We start from the raw sequence: 16,095 nt of genomic DNA, 5'->3' as shown, positions 1-16,095 counted from the left end.
GTTTATCTCATTGCTTATAAATCCACTAGTGTGCACAAGTTTTCACTGGAAAACAGACATAAAGCATCAGTGTGCAAGACATGTTTTTAACTCTGTAACAATTACTATTCAAGGTTTATTTGATGGTAAATTTACAAAATTGCACCTGCACATAAACACTGCTGCACAAACTGGAATGATTTTTGATAAACTGGAATGATTTTTGATAAACTGGAATGATTTTTGAGAGTGAAAGATTAATCATAAGAAAAATAATTAAACCTTTTGCAGGTGTAAAAGTCAGCCTTCACGGGGAGCAACTGTTTGGACGGGAGAGGTTTGTAGCAGATGGATTGTCTACCCCTGCTGAATGCGATCAGCTGATCAGCCTTGCCAGGGTAGGTGGTGTGTGAATATGGATTATTTGATAAAGTTCAACATAATTTGAAAAACTTTAAGTAAAGAGCTGTGATTGTAAAGTTTCTTTTTTCTGCCAAGGATATTGTCAATTGTATTGGCATTGTTTTATGTCTGTTAAATAAGCTAGCCTCTTTAAACAATGGTTTTGGACAGATTTTAATTAATTTTTCATTGTTTCGTACATATTTTTTTCTTGTCTATTGTTTAACAACTTATTGTTGCCAATCTAAGTATATGAAGTTTAAGAACTGAGTGGGAAAATGCCAAAGTGTTGTTTGATGTTTGCACGCTTCAAATGTTTATTTGTTTGTAAATTTCTTGGTTGGCATTACATGCCATGTCTGTATGAGCATAAAATAGTATTTATTTGATGAAATCAAATTTGATAAGCTATAAATTTGATTAATGTTACTGTATTGTTTGTTTTTAATGTTATTTGTGAGAAAAGTATGCATGAAACAGCTTACATGTGTATCGTTAACCAGTAATGATATTACGATAAAACTGTGATACTATGCAATGTTTTTATTTTTTTAATTGGAGGCAAACAAATCAGATCCCAGCGATATGTATTACTTGCAGGGGTTTTCCTAGCCAGTTAGGGAAAAGGAGTAAGATCAAATTGGTATTTTTTGAATTGATAAAATGGCAAAGTTTGGAATTTTTTATTGGCAAAATGAACCAAATTTGGATTTTATTTTAAACAAATATTTAGGCATCAGGCCTTTTCTTGGCTTTTTTTGGAAAAAATCATATTAATTAGTTTATAGTTATATACTTTTTGAGAATATTAATGAAACAAAATTGAGATATTGTATTCAAAAGACACTTTTTTTTGGAAATAGGTATTTTACAATTTTTGTTTGTGGTCGATTAAGATTGCTTTGTCCGTTTAACGGCCTTTTTTAAACTAAGCAGAAAAAACCTGGCTTTTGATGCAATGGAGCTTAAATAAATAGGTCTTCACTAAATTCATGATTAAGACCACATTTTCAATTTGACAACAAAAGATATCGATGGAAATCTAACAAACGTAGCCAACAGGCATCAGTCCTGAGTTGTTGACTACTAACACTATTTTATATCATTGACAGAGAGAGGGAATCTCGGGGGATGGTTACCAGGGGCGACCCTCCCCCCACTCGAGTTCTGAGCTTTACTCTGGACTCGGTGTGAATCGAGCTTTAAAGGTACAACTTTATCAACACCTTTATCTGCAGGTTTCTAGCAATGGCAGTGGAATTTCTGTGCTTTTGGAATCAATGAAAAGGACTCACTGAGTGATATTCAAACTATTGAATTTTAATTTTTTTGTTTATACAAATGTTCATATGGAATTTGTTTACGAGTTCTTTGTTAGTGAGCTTAATTGGTCTGTGCATTTATCAAAAGTAAGAGAGAAAAATGTTCTGCTTTTATTTGCAAATGTTGAATTTTTAATGTTTAATCTTTTTAAGTTTTGCTGGAATATTTCATAATCAATGTCCCACAAAATCTGTTGGTGACTTATTAACAATAAACAATTGCTTTTCAGTCTTCATGCAAAGATTTGATATGATTGGTTTGGAGTCAAGAGTAGGTCCTTTTTAGTGTTGCTGTGTTTTGCTTTTAGCCTCTGGTATTTAACGGCAGGTTGGTTTGTTGAAATTATACAAACATTTTTGAAAAACTGCTCAAGTGTGAATGTTGCAAGTCTTCATCATATACATTGTTTTGTAGGTACACATTTTTTTGTATCTACTATTTCGTAAAAATCAGGGAAAAGTGACTGTGATATGAAATTAAAATTTCATCAAATTTGAATTTAAGAATAGAAAAGGAAGTAAGTTAATGTCCATATTACTTGCCAAAGTAAAGAAGAACAAAAACACATTATGTTGCACGAATATTATGAATTGAAGACACTAAAACTGGTGGCATTTACACAATGTACAATAAATCTGATATGATCATATTGTTAATTTAAAGACATGTTTTTCCTTGTGTGTGTTTGTATGTAGAATAGTCATCTGCGTTACTTATATGTGTTTCGTGTATTGTTTCATTGTTGTATTTGTATTTTGTGACCAGCAAGTCTCATTTTGTATAGTATATTTCTCAAGCTTTACTTTGTCTGAAATTTTACTCTCTTCTTTGCAGTGTTCATATGACCTCTCTGTTTAGCTAGTGTTAGTAATTGCTTTTCTTTTTACATTTCACTCTCACTTTTGGAAAAAGTGGTTTAATCCCTGTGCATAAAGTGTCATTCCAGATTATCCGAACAGAGACAGAACTTTCAGACTAAAAGTGCATTTTCACCAAGTAGAGACCACCTTTAAACAAAACAAACAACAGTTAAAGATGAAGTGTAGTCTCTGATTAGCCTGTGTGGACTGCACGGTCTAATCTGGGAACTGATTAGCCTGTGTGGACTGCACGGTCTAATCTGGGAAGACATGTGCATTGAACCCTGCTTTCACAGAGCAAGGCTCATTGGCTGATTTCCATATATTGCTAAGCCAATATGAAATATGAAATTATGAAAATTCACATTTCTTTGCATTTTTGTAGATGTTGTTTTGTGTCATTGATATTTTCCTTTTTTGCAGTGCTAGGCTGCTGAGTTTTCTACTGTTGCTAATTCTTTTATCTTTAGGCAGTACCAAATTTCATACATGTATTACAATGTCAGAAAATAAGAGGAACAAATCAGGTCTTGGTATTCATTCAATAATTTTCAAACTGTTAACAGTTTATTTTTTAGCAGTTGGTGCATGGTGCATATTTCTGCATAAATTCACCATAATTTGCTCAATATTATTTTCAAAATACAAAACTGGACAACATAAGCAAACTTTGTGCATACAAACATCACATAATAATCAGAATCTTAATGTTCAATCTTGTGGTAGTTTGGTATTGCCTGATTTTCAGTCTACAGTTGAGTGCATGAGGCCATGAAGACACACGAAAGCTGAATGGCATATTTTCTGTCATCTCTCTTATGGCCTTTTTTCTTTGCTTCACTCCTTACTTAGCTTGGAAAGGTGGCGGGTGACGGCTATCCCGATGGACCGACAGATAGCCCCATCAAGACCAAGTTTGTCTCCCCTTACTCTAAATATGAGGTCTTTGAAGGGCTGAATATCAGTAGAAGTCTCATGGTTTGTATTCAGGGGCAGGACTTTCACTGAGTTGTAAACGGTTGATTAAAATCTATCGGCTGATTTTGCTAATTTAAAAATGGCGGTTTTGGATACATTTAACATAATGCTTTGCAAACGTTGTTCTTTTTTAGCAATTTATATTTTGCAGTTAGCCTTTTAATAAAAGAAGTGTTATTTGAGTTTGGCATAAATCAACTCAAAATGAGCATATTTAATATTAACATTTTAAAATTACTTTCAAACAAGCATGGTCAAATCAATGAAGTTTAAAATATTGACCAAAATACCGCAATAACTCTAACTTTTGGGACAGTTAAAAAAATACAGATATGCAAATATTTTTAAAACTACAGGTGTCTGAAAATTTACAGACAAAAATTGATTGTCAAAAAATTATTGAAATAAAAAGCAATATATCAATACACAATAGTGTTTCTACTTTAAAATTAAAACAACTTCACAGATTTGCTTACTCTTGCCCGAAATGTTACAGACCAAAAAAGTAAAAACGTTAAACATACTGCTTCCTGAATAAGAAGATATAATTAGATATAATTTTTAAAGCTGTTGGGTGAAGTGATTGTTTTCTATCAGTATCCATGGTTATTAACCCAATCCAAAAATTAAGAGTCATTTATGATAGACGAAAAGGCGCATGTTCGAAAAAGTCACGAAAAATAATAATTTTGGCCAAAAACTTAGAGTGTCCGAAAACTTAGAATATTTGCAGTACTGAATAGTGTAAAAATCTTTAAAATGGCATCTTTATAATCATCTAAAATCTTTCTATAAATAATTTGAAAATATTTTCATACTTTAATCAACCGTTTAAATACTTACCCAATGGTGGTCCAAAATGATTCTGTATTCACAGCCAGTTTGAAACACTCATCCTGCCTGCCTAAGCATGCCTCTTCATTTCACTCACATTTTCATTTCAATTACATTTTTGTTTCAGTTGCATTTGTTTTTATTTTGTTCTAGAAACTCATACATATACACACATGCATATTATGTATACAGATATTATAACAGTACCAACATATACCAAAATTTTATATAGCATGAAATAGTCATGAACAAAGGTACAAATGGGTAGTTTTCATAGTGTATGCCTTAAATTCATTTCTTGAAAAAAGGAGAGAAAAGAAAGAAACAAAAAGAATGAAAAGTTGCTCGCATGTACAATTCTGATGTACTTATCCTAACAGGTTATTTTAAGTTACAAAGATATAATTTAGGAATAAAGCCTTTAGTTTTGTACGCTAACAAGTTCTTTAATTACTGACCATCGTTCTTTCCTTTTCAGATGGTTTATAATGTTATATGCTTAGTATGGAATTAACCCCCTGATAAACTTTGAAGTAATCCATTACATTTTGGTAACGTTTTTTTTTCTTTTAGCAGCAAAGATAAAAAATTTTACTTCAAGAGTTAGTATGATCATTTTTAGCTCTACTGGCCGAAGGCCTGAAGAGCTTATGTCATGGCGTGGTTTCCGTCGTCCGTGCGTGCGTGCGTTAGACTTTTTCTTGTTTACGCGTTAAAGTCCACAGTATTCATCCGATTCTTTTCAAACTTGTTCAGTGTCTTTATATCAATGAGGACTCTAACCCTATTGAAAATGGGTTACATCAGAGTAAAAAGTTTAGAATTATCTCCCCTTGAATTTTAGAAAATTGTGAAATAATGCTTGTTTATGCAATAAAGTCCACATTTTTCATCCAATCATTTTCCAACTTGCACAGTGTCTTTATCTGAATGATGAGTCAAAACCTATTGAAAATGAGCAATATCGGAGTTATAAGTCCAGAATAATCTCCCCTTGAATTTGAGAAAAAAATGAAAATTCAGTTTTTTTATGTGATAAAGTCCAAAATTTTCATCCAATTCTTGGCAAACTTGCTCAGTGTCTCTGTATCAATGAGGACTCAAACCTTTTTTATGCCCCCCTTCAAAGAAGTGGGGGTATATTGTTTTGCTCATGTCGGTCCGTCCACCAGATGGTTTCTGGATGATAACTCAAGAACGCTTAGGCCTAGGATCATGAAACTTCATAGGTACATTGATAATGACTGTCAGATGACCCCTATTGATTTTCAGGTCACTAGGTCAAAGGTCAAGGTCACAGTGACTTGAAATAGTAAAATGGTTTCCGTATGATAACTCAAGAATGCTTGACCTAGGATCATGAAACTTCATAGGTACATTGATCATGACTGGCAGATAACCCCTATTGATTTTCAGGTCACTAGGTCAAAGGTCAAGGTCACAGTGACTCGAAATAGTAAAATGGTTTCCGAATGATAACTCGAGAATGCTTACGCCTAGGATCATGAAACTTCATAGGAACATTGATCATGACTGGCAGATGACCCCTATTGATTTTCAGGTCACTAGGTCAAAGGTTAAGGTCACAGTGACTCGAAACAGTAAAATGGTTTCCGGATAATAACTCAAGAATGCTTACGCTTAGGATCATGAAACTTCATAGGAAACTTGATCATGACTGGCAGATGACCCCTATTGATTTTCAGGTCACTAGGTCAAAGGTCAAGGTCACAGTTACTTGAAATGGTAAAATGGTTTCCGGATGATAACTCAAGAATGCTTACACCTGGGATCATGAAACTTCATAGGTTCATTGATCATGACTGGCAGATGACCCCTATTAATTTTCAGGTCACTAGGTCAAAGGTCAAGGTCACAGTGACTCAAAACAGTGAAATGGTTTCCTGATGATACTCAAGAATAATTAGGCCTAGGATCATGAAACTTCATAGGTTCATTGATCATGACTGGCAGATGACCCCTATTGATTTTCAGGTCAATAGGTCAAAGGTCAAGGTCACAGTAACAAAAAAACATATTTACACAATGGCTGCCACTACAACTGACAGCCCATATGGGGGGGGCATGTATGTTTTACAAACAGCCCTTGTTTAAAAAGAGCAATATCGAAGCAATAAGTCCAGAATGACTTCCCCTTGAATATGAGAAAATTTTGAAATCCCGCTTGTTTACGCAATTAATTCCACAGTTTTCATCCAATTATTTCCAAATTTGCACAGTATCTTTATATCAATGAGGACTTGAACCCTATTGAATATGAGCAGTATTGGAGAACTAAGTACACAATAATCTCCCCTTGAATTTGAGAAAATTCTCCTTGTTTGCGAGATTAAGTACACAGTTTCAATTTTCCCTCTTATTCTTTCCAAACTTGCATAGTGTTTATAGCAGTAGAGCGATTCAGGCCCTCATGGGCCTCTTGTTTTTTTTTAAATTCCAATTCCTCTAAGAATTAATGTAGATCCATGTTTGTCTGTCTCTCCGACGTTTACCTTAAAAGTTTAACTGCTTGATTGGTAGGTTCAAAGTAACAGTTAATGTATATAAATATTTGTATTTTTTCTGTTTTAAATTTATGTTTTAGTGAAACTATATTTATTGACGTATTAAGACCACAATTAAGATTAACCATAGGTTGGGTGACCTACAGAACACATTGAGCAATTGTGCTAAAACTTCATTCATAGATACATTTTGTCAAACCTCTGCTTGGATTGCAAATGGGTAAGGTGGGGTCATGGTCAAGTTACCACTTTTATGTACTGAAAAACGGTTTCTGTTCAATAAGTCAAGAAGAAAATCGGCAATTGTAGTCAGATTTCTTACATATAATTAGATCTTGGGATCAAGACCAACGTTTCTATTACAGGGAAAATACAGTTTATGTGCAGTATCTAAAAAAGCACACAAGGAACAAGGATTCTTAACAACTGTTTTTTTTCTAGTGATTTGATATTAATTTGGCTAATTTCAAACATTGTCATTTATTTTAAATGCATAATTATACCCCCATTACCATTGGTAATGGGGGCTATATAGGAGTCACTTTGTCGGTCTGTCGGTCGGTCTGTCCCGAAATTTCATCCGATCTTCACCAAACTTGGTCACAAGTTGTATCTTGATAATGTATAGGTCAAGTTTGAATATGGGTCATGCCGGGTCAAAAACAAGGTCACGGGGTCACTTGGTGTGTTTTAAACCGAAAGTTTGTCTGGACCATAACTATGTCATTTATCGTTAGATTTTAAAATAACTTGGTACATTTGTTCACCATCATGGGATGGTGTGTCGCGTGAAAGAATTATGTTGATTTCTCCAAGGTCAAGGTCACACATTGAGTTCAAAGGTCAAAAATGGCCATAAATGAGATTGTCAGGGCCATAACTATGTCATTCATTGTGAGATTTTAAAATCATTTTGCATATTTGTTCACCATCATTGGACAGTGTGTCGCGCGAAAGAATTACGTCGATAACTCCAAGGTCAAGGTCACACATTGAGTTCAAAGGTCAAAAATGGCCATAAATGAGCTTGTCCGCGCCATAAATATGTTGTTCATTGCGAGATTTTAAAATCATTTGGCACATTTGTTCACCATTTTTGGACGGTGTGTCGCGCAAAAGAATTACGTCGATATCTGCAACATTAAGGTCACAATGTTGAGTTCAAAGGTCAAAAATGGCCATAATTGATCTTGTCCGGGCCATAACTATGTCATTTATTTTGAGATTTTAAAAATACCTGGTACATTTGTTCACAATCATTGGACTATGTGTCATGCGAAAGAATTATGTCGATAACTCCAAGGTGTAGGTCACACTTGGAGTTCAAAAGTAAAAAAATGGCCATGAATTTGGACGGCATGTCATGCGAAAGAATTCAAGAGTTCAAAGGTCGAAATGGCCATAAATGATAATGGCATTTTAATTCTTAAAAATCACCTTAAATTTGATTCTCTTGTTTTGTGAAGACAGCATGCAAAATAGTCTGTGTCAATGCGGCACGTGGGGGTATACGTCACGTTTGTGACAAAGCTCTAGTTACAAACTGGTTAATGCCAAGAGCCTTAGTATTGAAACTTAATATGATTGTATTGCCTCTGTCAACAGTTAACACACTTAAATGAATATTATTTTATTATATAAACAGTGGAGAGCAATGCCATTCGTTTACAATGTTTGAATATGCATACAATCCAAATAAACGAAATTTACATACTAGAGTGTTGCATGATCCACAGATACTTTATGTTGTGAAGCATTAACTCATTCAACCGAATTGCATCATGGTTACCCTGCCTTTTATAATTTAGCATAATTATACCCCCATTACCATTGGTAATGGGGGCTATATAGGAGTCACTTTGTTGGTCCATCGGTCGGTCTGTCTGTAGGTCTGTCCCGAAATTTCATCCGATCTTCACCAAACTTGGTCACAAGTTGTATCTAAACGAGGTATAGGTCAAGTTTGAATATTGGTCCTGCAGGGTCAAAAACTAGGTCACGGGGTCACTTAGTGTGTTTTAAACTGAAAGTTCGTCCGCACAATAACTATGATATATATCGTTAGATTTTAAAATAACTTGGTACATTTGTTCACCATCATGGGACGGTGTGTCATGTGAAAAAAGTATGTTGATACCTCCAAGGTCAAGGTCACATTTGGAGTTCAAAGGTCAAATGCTTGTCTGGGCCATAACTTGATCATTTATTGTGAGATTTTAAAATCATTTGGCAAATTTGTTCACCATCATTGGACGGTGTGTCTCACAAAAGAATTATGTCAATATCTCCAAGGTCAAGGTCACACTTTGAGTTCAAAGATCAAAAATGAGCTTGTCTGGGCAATAACTATGTCGTTCATTGTGAGATTTTAAAATCATTGGCACATTTGTTCACCATCATTGGACAGTGTGTCTCCCGAAAGAATTACGTTGATATCTCCAAGGTCAAGGTCACCCTTGAAGTTCAAAGGTCAAAAATGGCCATAAATGAGCTTGTCCAGGCCATAACTATGTTGTTCATTGTGAGATTTTAAAATCGTTTGGCACATTTGTTCACCACCATTGGCCGGTGTGTCGTGCGAAAGAATTACGTCAATAACTCCCAGGTCAAGGTCACACTGTGAGTTCAAAGGTCAAAAATGGCCATAAATGATCTTGTCCGGGCCATTACTTTGTCATTCGTTGTGAGATTTTTAAGTTACATTTGTTCACAATTATTGGACAATGTGTCATGCAAAAGAATTATATCAATATCTCCAAGGTCAAGGTCACACTTGGAGTTCAAAAGTGAAAAATGGCCATAAATGAGCTTGTCCAGGCCATAACTATGTCATTCATTGTGAGATTTTAAAATGACTCTTTACATTAATTTTCACAGTCATTGGACGACATGTCATGCGAAAGAATTCAAGAGTGCAAAGGTCAAAATGGCCATAAATAATTGTGTCATAATAATTTTTTTAAATCGCCATAAATTAGGTTATCTTGTTTTGTGAAGACAGCATGCAAAATATTCTGTGTCAATGCAGCCAGTGGGGGTATACGTCATGTCTGTGACAAAGCTCTAGTTTTTCTTGGATTTGTATTTTAGTTTGACTATTCATCAAATAGTCTAAGCTATTCTAATCACCCAAATGTCAGGGTTGTAGTCTGTGTATTGCTTTGGTAAGAGTAAACGTCTCTATATTACTGTTTACTACACATATTCAATTTAAACTTCCCTATTTGTTTGGTTCCACTATGTGAGGTTTTAATTGTTCAGTAGTCATTTACAGTAGTCATTTGTTCCAAAAGGATTGTAAACTAATTGAAATACAAATGAATACTTTTTACTTATTTCCAACTTAAGTTAATAAGCCAAGTGTTTCTATCTAAATATATCTAAGGAAATTTTCAAATATAGCTCATACAAAAAATGAATGATTTTACTCAAATATCAGCCCAGTGCTAGCTTTGACTGTATTTCTAAACCAATTGTTGCAGCTGGTAGACGAGAATCGCATCTCTGCCAACATCCTCCACCTTTTCCTAGACATCAGTGAGCATGCCCGCTTGCTCGTGGAGAAGTTTTTTAATCAAACAAGGCGTCTCTACTTTGACTACACTCACCTTGTTTGCAGAACGGCCCTTGATGGTGTGTTTCCTGTATCAAGTAGACTTTAGCAAGAAATTTTTGTCCTGTGGATTTTGTTTCCGTTTGGACCAGGATGTCTCGAGTTCTGTCCTCACTCGGGGAGTGTTCTCAAAATATTTTCAAAAACACCAAGTACTGGTTCTTCCCAGGGAATGGACTTAAGAATGTCTCTAAAATGCGAATACTTTTGATGCAATAACTAATCTTAATTATACCATTTCAAATTTGTTTATGTAAATGAAGTATATTATCATCAAGGAAAAAAAGAGAGAAGAAAATCATCATTACAAAATTCCACCCTTCTGGAAGAAAGATATTAACACATACTCTTTCTGGACTAAAACTTACTTGGTACCTCTCTAGAGGCCACATTTTTCATCCAATCTTGTTGAATATTGATCAGAATGTTTATCTTTACTCTATCTAGGCCCTAGTTTGAATCTGGGTGATGTGTGTCTACAATATAGGTATTCAGACTAAATATTTACAATATCTAGGTTCTAACTTAGTCCAGATGCGGGTCATGTGTGCCCAAAATCTAGGTCACTTTTAAAAAGTATAATAACCTTGTAACCCTTATAATCTTTAAACAAAACTTTGTTACCACTTAAGAAGCCACATTTATGACCAAACCGTGATGAAACTTGATCAGAATGTTTATAATACCTAGACAATACATATTCAAAGTAAAAATATGGGTCACAAGGTGCCCCAAAATTAGGTCACAAGTTAGGACATAAAATCTATGTCACTCTTTTAATTGGAAGAAAAATCTTGTCAAGGCCCAGTTTTGTTTATCTGTGTCAGATTAGGTCAAAAACTAGGTCACCAGGTTAAGTCTCGCTGAGTGGTGTATATTGACCTCAGTGGAGCGCTTAAGGGCCATCATGACCCTCTTGTCTTGTTTATTCATGTGTTGGCTCACCCAGACAGACAGATGTTGCCTGTGTTTATTAAGCCAATGATAAACTTGTTCTTGTCATTACCTTAAGGGAAGGACTTTATTTCTTAGACTTTTCATTAACATATTGTGCCTTGTTCTGTAAAATCTGGGCTGAATGCATGTGGGTCAAGTGTCTTCCCAGCCTGTGCACTCTGCCATGTTTGACTCTGGGATTCCACTTTAAGCACATGCTTTAAGCCCAGATTTTGTGTGTTTACCAGGCTTATGTGTGTGTTCCAGGTGACACTGAGGACGTAGAGAAAACCCTCAGTCATCCAGTCCATGCAGATAACTGCATCATTCAGGACGATGGCTCATGTGAAAAGGACCCGTTGGCATACGTTCAAAGAACTTACAGGTCGGTGGTGTTCTTGTACACTTTTTTGTTTGCTGTATCTTAAATCAAATGATTACCTTTGACTCTGTTAGTGTGAGGAAAAAATCATTTTTTTTTTTATACAAGTATTGTACTTGACCAAAAAATATAATATTTTATGCTTTAATTCAGTACATGGGACTGTCTTTGAAATTTCTTATGCTGCAATGAATTGATGTCAACAGACAAACCATGATAAAGACACGATTTCTGCAGCAACATGCTATACTGGTTTGGTGGACACGTTTCTGATATTTGTATTTGAGTACATAGCCTGGCACAAGAAATGTAATGAATTGGTACAGGATTACTAGTGTTACTAAGCCCAAAACCCACTTACATTTCTCCATATTTTTCACAATCATTGTATTAAATGATTTGGATGTTTCTCTGTTTCAGTGCTGTTATGTACCTGAATGATGATTTTGAAGGTGGCCAGTTCTTCTTTGCTCATAAGAACAAATCTGAACAGGTAAATATAAAAACCATTGGGGCCTTGAGATCATGTTTGTGTCATATATTTACTGTTGCTTTAAATCCAGTATGTGCATTTTTATTTTGACAAACAGCGCATCATTCTAAAATTTCTAATTCACTTTATAATAAGGTGTCTCATGCTGCTTGTTGCATTTCCACACATGCTTTTTTGCATTCTAAGACATCATTTGATGCATAATTATATTATAAATGACAAATAATAATGCTTTTACATCCCATTTAATTAAAGCACTAGAAAAGGTAACCGAACTGTTAAGCGTTAGTATCATTTCATTAGTGAAAAAAACCCACACAATATGTTTAAATTTAAGTTTTGTAGATTTTCTTTAAATTTTCAAGTTGAATGTACAATTTTAGTACTAGTATTACCTTTATAAAGCCAGTAATACAACTTTACACATATTTTAGGTTTCCATTTCTCCTACATGCGGTCGCATCGTTGCCTTCAATGCCGGTGAGTACCATGGTGTGAAGGGGGTCACTAAGGGGCAACGATGTGCTATTGCCATGTGGTTCACAAACGATCCAAACTTTGTGGAGGTATCCAGGCTTCATGCCATTAGAAGATTACGCAGTATTGACTCTGAGAACAACAACGAAAAACACGATGGACTTGATGATGAATTTGACACTGCTACTGGCAGTAATGATAACATTGATAACAAGCAGTCCAAATTAGAAAGGGAATTGAACAGTGGGAAAACTGAAAGTGATTTACATATAGTAAGGGAAGACAGACATGAACAAACAATGAAAGCTGATAGTGGGTCACACAGTGGTGTGGAGGTAAGGCGGGAATCTCTTATGAATTTGGAAGGTACAATTGACTACAATGCAGGAAGAATTGAAGATTTATCTGAGAGGAATGGTGATGTTGAATCTCGTGATGAATTGTAGTGGATCTCATATATAATATATACAGCTAGTAATGTTATGGTTATGTCTTAGAAACATTTATATGATGGTGGTCTATGCATTTATGTATTTAAATACTTAAGATCCATTCATTGTCATTGACATTAATTTTTGTGGATTAATAAAATAAAGTTTTTTGTTAAATCTTAAATTTGTGGATTGTTTTATAACCTCTGATACAAGACTTTGTACTTGAACGTTTGTTGTGCATTTGGTTTTATGGTTTAGAGAATGCATAGAAAATTAGTGTCTGACTTAATATTTTATTTCAATCAATTGTGTTCAGGAAGATAAACATGTTAAATCATAATGTACACAAATTAAATATATATTTAAAAAAAAAGCAATATTATGCATTCTATTTCTAATTTATAAAAGAAGAGCATTAAGAGTTAGTTGTTGGTAAAATTCTTTGAGTTTGGTATAAAATCATAATATAACATTATAACATGACCTACGCTCTATGAGTGAAATAACGTAGTGCTCAATCTTGTTTATTACACAGGTGTTATTACACTAGTTATATAACTAAAATGACGTAATTTTTGTGACAAAATGACGTCATTATTCAAGCAAATTTCTTCAGTTAAACTCTTTTACAATGTGAATAAACGGTGAAAAGAGCATAAAATAAAAAGAAAATTTGTTGGTCATGTAATAAATAGAATCTTAGATTCGTGGTCATTGTGTATTGAATTTATTAAACTCGTCATCTAAATAAAGATCAAAACTCGGCAAGCCTCGTTTATCTTTATTTAGATGACTCATTTAATAAATTCAATACAAAACGACCACTCATGCAAGATCCTATATGTATATTATATGTGAAATACAAAGAAAATTGCATTTTTTGTTCTACAGTATTTATCATTCTTTTATTTATTGACTGGGTTTGCTTTTTATCTTTCAATATGTATTTTATCTTAGGAAACATTATTATCTTAATGATTATACAACTGTTGCGATATTTCATGGGAAAAACCTGCTGCAATGTCCTGGAGAATGATGTCAAGTCTTCAACTCAAATATTTGATATCGGGTCATCATAAAACTAGATTATTATAATTGTGGGCTCAATATTTAGACCAAGTTTTATAACCAGTCTGACTGCTTGAAGCAAATCTGACTATTTTGCCTTTGAATGATTAAAAAATTTCCAAATGAACTGTGCTATGTCTCTAGTTCAAGGAGTGTAAATAAGATCATCATGAAAGTTGGTGATGTTTTGGGGCATAATATCTTTGCCAGGGTTAATAACAAACTTGATGGCTTGAATAACTTTTAAATTTTGGCCTATCAATTATAACAAAATTGCCAATTAAATTAAACCGCTTTTTAACTCAAACAATTCTTTTCAGATCTTTATAGACCTAGGTAATCATGTTTTTGGGCTGAATATCTTGACCAGGTTTAATAACCAGCCAGAATGCCTGAAGCACTTCTGACTTATGGCTCTTGAGTTTTAAAACAAAGCCTTTATTAATCTCTTTATGTCACATAGTTTCATCAAACTATAACAATATTTGGGTGCATAACAATTCAGCCAAGAACGATTACCAGACAGATGGTCTGAAACACTTTTATATCTGACATTGCAAAATTAAAATTTCTCCAGTCCATCACAAGATCTATGTTTCGCAGACATTTCAATGAGCTTATTTAGGGACATTTTGGCACTGGTTTTCATGTGGCAGTCTTTTTGTGTATTTATACGGTAGTAAATACTTTTAAATTGTTATGTTTTTTCTTCACAAAGAAAATGCATAACTTAAATCTCAGTATCCCCCTGGAGTGTTGAGGTATTTATGTATTTAAAAAAGCATTTACACTTATTCTGTGAAGATTTGTTCATATGTCACAAAGACATATTTTTTTTCAGCAAATGAAAGTGTCAGTATCAGCTATAACTTGGTAATTATGAATTTTTTTATGTTAACAAAATTAGATTTATGGTACCGTTATGATGAAGTTAAAATAGAATATTTGTCAAACTTGTTTGTAATCATTTATTGGTCGAAGAAAGAGAATACATTTATTTTGTCATTTAATGTGTTTATGCTCACTACATACATAATAAACAGCAATAAAATGAAGTATCTTTATGAATTTTTACAAACAAGATCCTTTCCTTTGACATGCATCTACATAGCCATTGGCAAATAGTAATATTATATATACCTCATTGATTCAATATATCATGTTTATTTAATTGCTGTGTTAATTAATAAATAGACAAAATACACAAAAGTCATGTCAAAAATCAACAGCTGATTTTTGTCTGGTTTCATATGTTATGGTGTGTGCATAATAAATCGCAAGATTGCTTGTTTGATATTATATTTATCTCATGTGCCAATATTCCTTTTTGCCATATCAAACAAAAATAGCAAAGCTTAATTTTATTAATTTTGTATTTTTTATGCCAACTTTTATTTATAATAAAAAGCAATTTAATGTTATTCTTTGTCTTTATTTAACATGGTGGATCACAAATGGTGCAAAGTTTGACAACAAAATGGTTAAAGTGTCTTCTTCTTCTGGTACAGCACTTCTTCTAAATAGAAGAGTTTGTGCCTGCGACTATTGGCTAAGGGGTGAAAACTGTACAAAGATGCTCAGTTGAGTGTTAGTTTCAAATTATTTACATTGTATGTGTTTACAGGTGGATAAGGGGGACAATGACGGCCACATGAGTAAGGGTTTTGAAAACTACTGTGGCTGCCTCATGTATGTGGGGAAATAGTGAAATCCATTGTATTACTGGGTAAAATGAAACTTTATTAGAGTCGTTTGAAATGTGTATGTGTCTAAAACATTTGTAACTGCTGA

The 16,095-nt window shown here is 33.9% G+C and overlaps 1 protein-coding gene across 4 annotated transcripts in view; it reads left to right on the top strand.

Annotated features, from left to right (window-relative positions):
- The window catches only part of LOC127882339 (prolyl 3-hydroxylase 1-like), a 43,729-nt gene extending 28,009 nt beyond the window's left edge, over nucleotides 1-15,720 (top strand). The window contains exons 14-20 of one of the 4 annotated variants that reach the window (XM_052430919.1): nucleotides 271-377; nucleotides 1,494-1,589; nucleotides 3,417-3,542; nucleotides 10,384-10,534; nucleotides 11,718-11,835; nucleotides 12,253-12,325; nucleotides 12,760-15,720. In XM_052430919.1, coding sequence (XP_052286879.1) covers nucleotides 271-377; nucleotides 1,494-1,589; nucleotides 3,417-3,542; nucleotides 10,384-10,534; nucleotides 11,718-11,835; nucleotides 12,253-12,325; nucleotides 12,760-13,248 — 1,160 coding nt within the window. In that variant the 3' untranslated portion in view covers nucleotides 13,249-15,720. The remainder of the gene's footprint in view (nucleotides 1-270; nucleotides 378-1,493; nucleotides 1,590-3,416; nucleotides 3,543-10,383; nucleotides 10,535-11,717; nucleotides 11,836-12,252; nucleotides 12,326-12,759) is intronic. The other 3 variants (XM_052430929.1, XM_052430936.1, XM_052430945.1) reach the window with 3 other exon arrangements.
- The last annotated feature ends 375 nt before the right edge of the window (nucleotides 15,721-16,095 follow it).

The sequence above is a fragment of the Dreissena polymorpha genome, chromosome 1, assembly GCF_020536995.1.
Source record: "Dreissena polymorpha isolate Duluth1 chromosome 1, UMN_Dpol_1.0, whole genome shotgun sequence".
Classification (NCBI taxonomy): Eukaryota; Metazoa; Mollusca; class Bivalvia; order Myida; family Dreissenidae; genus Dreissena; species Dreissena polymorpha.
The sequence above is the reverse complement of the archived record's forward strand: the minus strand, read 5'-3'. Positions and strand labels throughout refer to the sequence as shown.